We start from the raw sequence: 10,324 nt of genomic DNA, 5'->3' as shown, positions 1-10,324 counted from the left end.
GCTGACACCTTGTGCTTTGTGTAGGTGATAAGTTTCCATCACCTCCGGAAGAGCACATTTGTGTGCGCTTCTGTATGGCAGCAGCTACTACAAGTGATTTATCTGAAGGTGTGGAACGAGAGCACCGCTTGTGGGCTATCCTACCTTGCCTGGAAGAGCAGCCGCCTTCCTGCACGGCAGGAAGGGTTCGCTGGCAGAATGCTTGAGAAGGACCTCCCATTAGGACACGACTTCTGCAAATAAAATCAAATCGTATCATGTGAGGTAGTGGTAATAATTAAACTGAACTGCAGCGAAGCCCTGGTGAACGACAGGTACCTTTAAATGTTGTGGCTCTGCTAAGATGTACTTGCTTGCAGAACCTACTTGGCCAACTTACAAATCAAAGGAAAGTAACTGTTCACGTTGCGGCAGCACACACGGTCATCACAGCCAGGGATCACATTGTGCTGAGTGCTGAAGGTGAGTTTTCGAGGTTCCTTTGCGTGGCCCGGGGAGCAGGGGAGGTGTTGTGAGACCTTATTGCAGCCTTCCAGTACTTAAAGGGGGCTTATAAGAAAGATGGGGACAGACTTTTTAGCAGAGCCTGCTGCGATAGGGCAAGGGGTAACGGTTTTAAACTTGAAGAGGGTAGATTTAGACTAGATATAAGCAAGAGGTTTTTTACAGTGATGGTGGTGAAGCACTGGCACAGGTTGCCTGGAGAGGTGGTAGATGCCCCATCTCTGTAAACATTCCAGGTCAGGTTGGACGGGGCTCTGAGCAACCTGCTCTGGTTGAAGGAACTTGCATGAGCTGTAAGGTTGTTCCACCGCGATGAACCTGCCACTCCTCTAGGTTATCCTAGCCCTGGGAAACAAAAGCTGGCTGTACTGAGATGCGCCTGCTATCACCTACAACCTGGAAGCCCATGAGGAGAGGCTTCTGAAGTCGAAATCACAGCTCCGCTCTGCAGGGCGGTGGAGCAGCCGGGGGACCTCCCGTGGTGTGGAGGCTCTGTCCTGCCCCTGCAGAAGACCTTGGCTGAGTTTCCTAGAAGCCAGACCCTCGTCTTGTGTAAAGAAGTACAACATGAACAGTGTCAAGTTGGGGTCTGCACAAAGCATAGTCAGAAGGAGGTGTCTCTGATTCTGTGACGTCCTGCGTCCCCTCCTGACACCCCCCTTCCCCAGCCTGCTGTGCCCCTGCGGCTGAAGCCGTGCTGACCAGACAGACTTCAGCATGCCTTTCTAGCACTTGCTTCTCAAGCAAATGAAAAGTGGGATGGTCTGTCAAGGCAGAGGAAGTTACTTCAATAAAACCTAGAATTACTTGTGCGTCTAGAATTTTTTTTTTTCTTAGTTTATGAAGTGGGGGTAGAAGAATGTTTACTTTTTAAGTGGGCTGCTCTGTGAGAAATCGGGATGAGTTCCTTAGTAGAGTTAAAAGAAAATGTAAGTAGTCAGCATTAGGACGTTCTATAATTTAGTATTTAATCCTATGAACGGTAGCATTTGTAATTTAGTTTATGTGGCATTGTACTGACTCAGAGTTCCTGCAAAAGCAAGCTACTTCTTGAATTGTATAGTACTGTGAAACCTCCCTCTCTCTTGCTGCATTTCCCTGGTAGAGAGAAGCTGTAAAGTCTAAAATACATTTGTCTCTCTTGTGAAGACCTGTGAATTAAGATATATGTTATAAAGCAACTTTTCGTACGACTGACTCAAAAAAGCAGGGAGTCTTCTCTGCCATTGCATTGGAGAAAGAGTGCGTGAATCGCCCGAGAATAGGCAGTAAGGTATTTCCCTAGGAAAACTTAGCTTTTTCTTTCCTTTCTCCTGTTTGTTGTGTTGAGCAACAGCATTGGGATTTTTCCTTCACTGTATTACGGATGTATCCGCTGCTCAGAGCCTTCTCCACGGAGAAGGCTGTCGGTCTGTTGGGAGCATAGGGCAGGCAGCCTGCCAACCGCTTCCTGCTTCAGCTGAGAGTGGGTTTCAGACTCAGCAGGATGGTGCCCATTTTGAGTGGGCATTTAAGCATTTAAAAGGCTTATGTGGTGGTAATGTGTTTGCTGCTGGCCCTTCCGTGCCCAGGTAACAGCTTTTGTGGGACCGCAGGGCTTATCTGAGGAAATACTTGCTCACCCCGAGAGCCACAAGGTTCTTCCATAATACTTTTTTTTTTTTCTCCTCCCCCTCTGTTTTTTGCAGGTGTTTCTTGAACTCTTCAGTGTGTCACAGAACTGTTGTGTTTTGGGATATCCTGCTTAAACGCTTGGAAGAAAATCTGCCAACAGCCAAAAATGACTTGAGTTGGAGAGCTGCTGCTGTATCCACAGGTAGTAGCGTGTTGGTAGCTCAGTGGCTTCTCAGAACCGCAGCACTGCACTGCTTGCCTTCAGCAAGTTGCTCGAGGAAGGCGTTGTCGCTAGGGTCTCTCTCGGACGGGCAGTGATCTGCATGTGTTTGCCTCCTGAGCAGCACCGGGACGCTGGGTATCTCCGTACCACTCCCATGTTTTTGGGTGCATCCCAGAGCAGCCACGTCGGGAAGTGAGCAACTGCCCTCCTGTCTTCTGTGGTCCCGTGTGCCGCTCACGAGGCATTTATGCTTCAGCACATATTTCCTACGCCAGCCCCTCATCCTGCCTAGGTTGAGCTGCCCTTCGGGCACTCCTGCTATGGGATTGCCCCCTTTTATAGCAGGAGGGGAGCTGGAGCTGTCTGCTAATATGAGGTGGCGCAGAAGGGGACGGGCAGTGCTGTGCAACAGGGTCTGGCTTTGCTCTCTCCAGGGGTAACATCCCTAGAGTAATGTTCATCAAGTTCATTTATGAACCCAAACATACCTCAAACCCTACTGCAGATTAATTGGCTCCCAGCGGCTGTTTAGTGTGGTTTCACATTGCGAGTGCACTCAGTCCACTACGAGCTTCCAGAAGCTTCATGTGAGGTCCCCAAGTGTGTCAGTACAGGCTGGGGAGACTCCCACTGTTCACGAACTTGTAGCTTCCCCCCCCCAGTTACATGCCTCGTTGTGTGCTTCGCTAGTGTTCATGCCTATGCTCAAGTAGCAGCTCAGTTCTGGAAATGCTAGTGGTGGGATTTGGATATTGGCTGGCTGGGATGGGAGGTGAAGGAAAGCAAAGTGGAGACTTCCCCTGCCGCTGGTATGATACTGGCTGTGTTAAGCTTGACTGTCACTTGTGGAAGGGAATAGAAAAACAGTTTGAGTGGCAGCGGCCTCAGATCACCGTTACGCGGCATGTGATGGCTAATGGCCAGCTCAGGTCTCTCCGTTTGATGTTTGAGGTGGTGGACTTTGAAATGAGATCTTTAAACAACCTGAAATTTTAAAAATGCTCCTCTGTTCTCCCTCTCCCCTCCCGTTGCCCACGCGCCGATATTTATATATATACACGCATGCCTGTGCACGCAGCCTTGACTGAGATGTGTTCCTCTCTCCCAGGACCAGCTTCCTGCCCGGTGTTAGTCGTCCCATTTGGATGCACCATACACTATGGTTCACATCAATGTGTTGAAAAAATTCACATGTGTTCTTGTGGTGATACTGGTAGCTCTGACAGTTTGCCTGTGGAGAGAGACGAGAAGAAGCTACTATGTTCCTTTCAAGACCAAGAGTGATGATTTGCAGGTTCACAGGAGTTCGGAAAAATGGAACCCACTTAAACCGCAGAGCCTTTTGCATGAAGCAGCCAGTGAATTGGGTCAGATACCCAAAACGTGGTTTGGTAACCACAACACAGTAAAAGGCAGCACCTCTGGAACTGCTGAAAAGTCCAAGAAAGCAGTAGACTCTGTGAAGGTATGGGATAAGGACAGTTCATCCAGAAACCTCATACCCAGGCTGCAGAAGGTCAGAAAAAACTACCTGTCCATGAACAAGTACAATGTGACTTACAACGGGAAGCGGAATGCTGTGAAACTCAGCCCAGAGAAGCTGCTCTGCCAGCTACGGGACAGGGTGAACGTGACCATGATACAGGGATCGGATGGTCCTTTTGATACCTCTGAATGGCAGCAATACCTACCAGGGAAAAGCCTCAATGAAACAGCGGGCCGCCTGGGTCGCTGTGCTGTCGTGTCTTCAGCAGGGTCTCTGAAATCATCGCATTTGGGACAAGAGATAGGTTGGTATTTTTGTATTAGCATGAAGTCAAGTAACATTGAATAGAAATAACGCTGAACAGACGTAACCTACTGTCATACTCTTACCAGTAACTCTCTGCTGTGGTCACAAAGGTGTTCAAAATAAGTTGAAAAATTGTCCTTAAACTTAATTTAAAGTTAGTGAACATTACAGCCTAGGAGGAGATGGGAGTAATGATCAGATACTCCCTTCCTTTCCGAGTGTACACGCCACACAGTGCAGGCTGCCTTATGATGCCCTTGGATCACAGTGCCTGTAAGCCTTAGACCTTGGGAAGACCGAAACAGGAAAGCCCCAAGGCAGGGGAAGGGTTGGGTTGAGCTGAGAGAACATGACGTACGTGCAGGTAGTTCTATTCCAGCTAGTCTTTTTAATTTTCGTGAATGTGTTGGCATCACCAGAGTGTAGCACTAATACTGGATACCAGGGAGAGGTCTTGGTTCCTCAAGTGTTTGTTTCTTGGGAGGGCTTGGGATGAGTTGAGCAATGCCAGCATGCTCATTGCACAGTCAACAGTCAGAACATTTTTCGTTCAGGAAGACTTCTTCAGAGAAGTAAAAAACAGCACTAAAGGGAAAAAACCCCGCTGGACACAGCCCTCAGCAATCTGCTCTAGTTGACCCAGAGTTGAGCGGAGGGGCTGGGCACAGACAATTGTCAGAGGTCCTTTCCAACCTCAGTGACACTGTGATTCTTGCTCATGGCTTTCCAAAGGTGGCACTGCTTCGTTCTGAACCATAGGGGAGTGGCCCAGGGGACCATGGGAAAACTTCAGAGGGCTTCAGACAAGGTTTGGTGGTGCTTTGCAAAGTCTTATCTGACCGTATTTATCTGAGGTGAATGTATGAATTAATAAATGCTGAAGCATTGGTCTTGTACAGTGGGTTATAAAGTAGCATGTTTTGATACCGAAGCATTTTGTGTCTTTAAGAAAGCAAACATGCAAGGCAAACCAGTTCTCCAGCCTTCAGTTCAGGATTTTATACCTGGCAGAAAATGCTCCTGTGCCTGCAGTTCCCTCAGCTTTCTTCTTCAATTGTTTGAGGCTCAGTTAATATTCACACTTTGCTGAACTGCAGCTTCACTGCAGGAGAAGTTTTTAAAGCCTATGGATGTTCTCTCCAGTGGAAATGGTTTGCAGACTTCAGTGTGTCCGTAAGTTGTCCGTTGGATCAGGTCCCTTTGGCCTGCACTAAGTTGCAAGTAGCCTTCATCCTCTGAAACAATTAGGTAGATGGCCCTTTGGTACTTTATTCATGAACGACCTGGGCAAAGCCTTCAGAATTGTAGTCCTCAGATGCTCACGGGAAGATCAGGGTTTTCTTCTGGTAGTTGCTCAAAAGTTCACCCCCAAACTCCTGTGTACTCCACAGGGCAGGTGGACAGGCACGAGAATGAGGTTGAACAGTCTGAAGTGTGTTAAAATGCTGTGAAAGATGTGATGAAAAAAGGTAGCGGTGGTGGTATTAACCAAGGTAGCATTACCTCCTGGTAAAAATCACAGGTGGGAGTTGGTCGATGTAATTGTTTCTGCCTCTTACAAGTGTTTGAGGCCAGCTAGATCAAGACTTGGGAAGCCAATTCTGACTGAGTACCTGTCTTGGCTTGTTTAGGTGCCTCTTGAAGTTCAGTAGCTAAAGGTTTCCACAGAAGTGACCTTCTGTTGAACATTCTCCTCGACAGTGCTGGCTTGTGCCCAAGGGTGTCTCTGTTAGACTCCAGCACACTGATAAAACTGCTCGCTCCTCCGTGAGGAGACCCTCTCACGAGCTGAGGGTGGTGATCACGGTGTGCTGTAACGCAGTCCATGCAAGTGCCGGATTCGGTGCTGGAGCAGCCAAGAAGTGCAATGGGCTGTGCTCCGGCTGCGGCACAGCTGAGGGGACATCAGACGTGGAAAGCCATTTCATTGTTCCTACTGCTGGTCTCTGAGCCTGTCCCCGACACTGAAGCACCAGCTTGTTCCAGGTCACAAGGGATGGATGCTGGGAAGGTCATTGTGTAATGTGCCCGAGGCAAATGCCATTAACGCCCGCTGGTGTCCCTGGCTTGGGTTCCTTGTTCCCGGGTCGTAGACTTTAACCCTTCTGCTCAAGCAGTCATCTCTGCTACTGATTCTGCAGAGTTTGGGGCACTCGCAGCCTTGAGCTGGGCAGAGTGGATATCCAAGGATTCAGGAGTGTTCAGTGTATTTGTATACGTTTTTTTCCCAGTTTTGACCTGACATATTTCCATGTAGGAAAAGCCGTGTTTTTGTTGGAGGAAGGTGCCAAAAAGGTACTACATCTGGCAGGCTTAAATTGAAGCATTTGCGTAGATGAGCACGATGGATTGCTGAATTATTACTCCTTAAGTGGACGGGAAATATTTGTTCTGTGTAATCACGTTAATATATCAAATGAGCAATTAGTCACTGTAAGGGAGGCTGGCAGAGCAGAACGGGGAGAAGCTTGTAAACAAGCAGCTCGTATCTTACTGGGCTCTTGGTGTTATTGGATGTTACGAATGGCCAGTGAAAAATCTGGGACGGGAAATACCGAGTGCAGCACAACCACCTGGAGGTAGAGTGCTTCCGAGAGCCAGCGGCTCTGCCTGTGCAGTCATTAAACACTGTTCCAAAATGCTAATTTAGGGCGTAAGAACGCTTGGTGGCTGGATGAAGTTATGTGGGGAAATAATAACCTTGTACTTCCATCAGTGTAAGGTAGGATGTGGGGTTAAGGGTCTGTAATGGTAACCACAGAGCTGCTTCTCAGCACGGACATGTGGTTGTGGTCAGTTTTCTTCAGAAACATCAGCTTTCTGGGTTTCCCGTGTTGCGTTGGAAGGGCTCTAAACGAGATCCACTTGTCTAGGAGAATAAAGTAGCTGAGAAACTAGTCTTTGCTGCGAGTGATTATTGGTCCTCCAGTGCTGTTTTCAAGAAAATGATCCCGACAAGAGCCGGTTCTGGAGCAGCGAGCCCTTCTGCCCCGGCTGGCACCCAGCCCTCCCCACGGAGCCCAGCTGCAGCCGGTGGGAGCTGCGGTCGCATGGCCGCAGCGCGAACGCAGGGAAGCGGGTCCCGCTCCTGCGGCCGAACGCCTCTGATCACGCAAAAGGTTTCCTACCCGAATCTAGTCGGTAGGTACGGAGAAGCCAGGGTGCCAGGGTGACGGGCACGCACGCCTTCCATGCCGCAGCAGCAGCCTGGCTCCGTGGCATTACGGCAGCGTGGCCGGCTGCTCCCAGGCAGAGGAGGATGCTGGAGGAATGCTGCGCTATCTTAAGAGATGATGCCAGCGGAGGAAAATGCAGTGGATCCCAAGGCTTGTAACAAGCCGTGCCTGTTAAACGCACAGCGGTGGTTTTATTTCTGTGACGTGGGAGGTGCGCTGGCAGGCTGAAGCAGCTTCGCTTTCCACTGTGGTTATTAGACATATTTCTCAAGCTGGTCAACCTCCAGGCTGCGAGAGAGGACGCTGGCTCGCCATTATTTCCAGATCCTTAGTTTGCAGCCAGCCACGTGGCAAATCAATTGTGTATCGGTCTATCTGCTGGTAAAGTGTTTGGAAGGAAGAAGAGGGAGAGGGAGGGAGATGCCACGCCCTTCCGTGCAGAGCCAATGCTAGGGCTGCGCTCGCAGCCGGCCAGCGGGCTGTAGTTTAAAAAAGTGGATTTTTAAAAGTGTATTGACCATGAAGTTAGACTAACAACTTCTTCCGCAGAGTCTGGCTTGGTGCTTCTAGTTGTAGCATGGAAATTCTCCAGGGACTAGCTAGATCATATTAGAAATGCAGGTGGATACCTGTTGCCCATCTCTTCTGTAACTCAAAAACGGTTGCTAGCTCACTGGTTTTCACTCTGTTTGGCTTTCAGACAGCCACGATGCCGTCTTGCGATTCAATGGGGCTCCTGTCAAGGGGTTTGAAGAAGATGTGGGGCAAAAGACAACAATTCGTCTTGTGAACTCCCAGGTAGGTCTGACAAACGTGTGCCAAATGGGCCAAGCACAGCAGAGCTGCATTCCTCCCCTGAAATAACATCATCTGGGGGGCTTCTGGGTTCATCTGCTGCTGGGAGGTCTTTAAAATTAATTTGAGGAGAACAGGGTTTTCCATCCGATTTCTCCTGTCCCTGGCAGATAGCTGTAGGATGGGGACACCCTTCCCTGCAACAGAGGACAGTTGGCAAACCTTTTCCCCATAGCTGAGATATAACATGCAGTTAAATTAGCATGTGCTAGTGAACCTGCAGTAGCCTGCTTGCGATTTATGGTAAGCACAAGGTAATTTGATTTTTGGCTTGGCTCGAAGCCTTTTTCTAAGTGCAGGAGGGCCAGCTGCACGCTTGCTGCTGCGCTTTGGGAGCGTGAGGCAGGGACGGCACCGCAGCTCAGCTAACGCTGCTCAGCAGACCAGGGTGTGCCAAGAGCCAGGTTGTGCCTGCCCCAGAGGTGGGTGTGAAGAATGAAGGAAGTTTATTTGGCTTTTAATAAAATAACAATACTTTTGCTCAGCGACACCACAGGCTCTGAAGATAACGCACTAACCGCGGTTAAATGGCTAAAGACAAATGGCAAAGGACACACCTTTAACGCTGTAGCTCGCATGCAGCCAGGAGGGTGTGTGGACTTGGGTGGGTGAGTCAAGAGGGTCCAGGACCTCATTGCAGAGCACAGCAGAAGGTACCCCGTAACGCAAGGCATCACTTAACGAGTTAAATTCTTCTTGACTCTTTGAGAGCTCTTTCTGGGTATGAGGCTGTGTCTCTGCTAATTTTCTTCAGCCTTCAATCAGCTTTGAAGCAGACCCTCAGTGGTTAGGGCCATGTCTAGCAATATGTTAGCAGGGTTAATAAGCCACCCATTGAGGAGCAGTGAGACCCACTACAGACCGTCGCTGCTCTAGGAACATCTTGGAGAGTGTTTGCACCCTGCTTCCACGTAGCTGTCACGCTTCATGTTTGCCCATTTCGGGGGGAGAAATTTTCAAGTGTAGACCTGTGGAGAGAAGAGGAAATCAGAGTGGCATATGCTGGTGAGAGAAGGGAGGGGGACAGGAAAATATGGAATCGGCCAAGAGTCGTCGGATGAAAGACCGGGTGCAGCATTGCAGTGCAGGGTACGAGCACCTCCTCACCCAGGAAGAGGAGGCTGAGGGCACGTGAAGATTGAGGGGGTGAATGAGGGAGAGATGGGGGACTGAAGTGTAGCTTTTGTGCTCCAGAGCCGAAAAGGCAGTTTCCTTTCCTCATCCCAACGCTAAGATTTATAGGTCTGGAGTTTTCTCATCTGCTCCTGTGGGAGGGGTCCAGGGTGCTGCTGTGTAACAAGGTTTGAAGTTTCTCAAAGCAGGAGCTTGGCCATCCTCTTCAAAGACAAGATGTGGAGCTAGCTTGTAAGCGGTTCCCTAGTTCATTTTGTGTATCTTCTGAAGTATGTTCTTGCTTCTTGTGCTTCTTGCTGTTTATGCTCTTGGGTCTCACCTTCTCCCCTTGGACCGTGCTCTGTCCTGCTGCTTGCTGCATCTCGGTTCCCCGGCGTTAAACCAGCAGTCGGATGTGGGACAGTTTGTCCTTTCTGAACCGATCTTTTTTTAGCAGACCTATCTGGCTGCTGACATCCATCTTCCTCTGCCCTGCTTGACCTCTCCATTTTTTTATCTTTCCCTTCCGTGTGTTTTTATGATGTCAGATAGGTGTTATCGCTTAAGAAAACTTTCTCTGGAGGATGTGCCCTTTGCCAAACTTACTGTGATATGAAGTCATTTACCAGCAAAAACATGTATGTGACCTGCCCGATACCAGGGTTATCTGCAGAGGGAGGAGGGGAACCGTGTCATTGTACAGCCGTAATACAGCAGTAATAACTCTCTTATTTTGACCTTGAGTGTAGTTACAGCCATGTTGTTATAGAGCTTCTGTTCTCCATGCAGATCAGCCTGCAGCCGTGGGCGACACTTTTCATCTGCCACCATCCCCTCTGAAGGGACCCTGGCTTAAAAGTCTTCAATTACAGGGAGAGCAAAATAACGGCGGTTTTTAGAGGCTAAAGTTAACTCAAAATGCAGCGTTGATCTAGCTGCTGAACTGGGCAAGAGGTGCTCTCCGTGGGAATGGAGCAGGAGTCTCTCTTCTGGAGTTTCTAAGCTGAACAGCTCTACATGCACTCCCTGTTATCTTCTGGAGTCACT

General features: G+C 49.2%; 1 protein-coding gene across 1 annotated transcript; it reads left to right on the top strand.

The window, feature by feature from the left end:
- Window positions 1-3,481: 3,481 nt before the first annotated feature.
- LOC104618677 (beta-galactoside alpha-2,6-sialyltransferase 1-like) lies at window positions 3,482-8,107 on the top strand (the record flags this gene model as incomplete). The annotated part of the gene is made up of 2 exons (XM_010284330.1): window positions 3,482-4,131; window positions 8,010-8,107. Coding segments are annotated over exons 1-2 (729 nt in total), but the record flags the coding sequence as incomplete, so codon positions are not given.
- Window positions 8,108-10,324: the final 2,217 nt, after the last annotated feature.

This window comes from Phaethon lepturus, unplaced genomic scaffold (assembly GCF_000687285.1).
Source record: "Phaethon lepturus isolate BGI_N335 unplaced genomic scaffold, ASM68728v1 scaffold48093, whole genome shotgun sequence".
Lineage (NCBI taxonomy): Eukaryota > Metazoa > Chordata > Aves > Phaethontiformes > Phaethontidae > Phaethon > Phaethon lepturus.
This window is presented reverse-complemented; position numbering and strand designations above follow the sequence as displayed.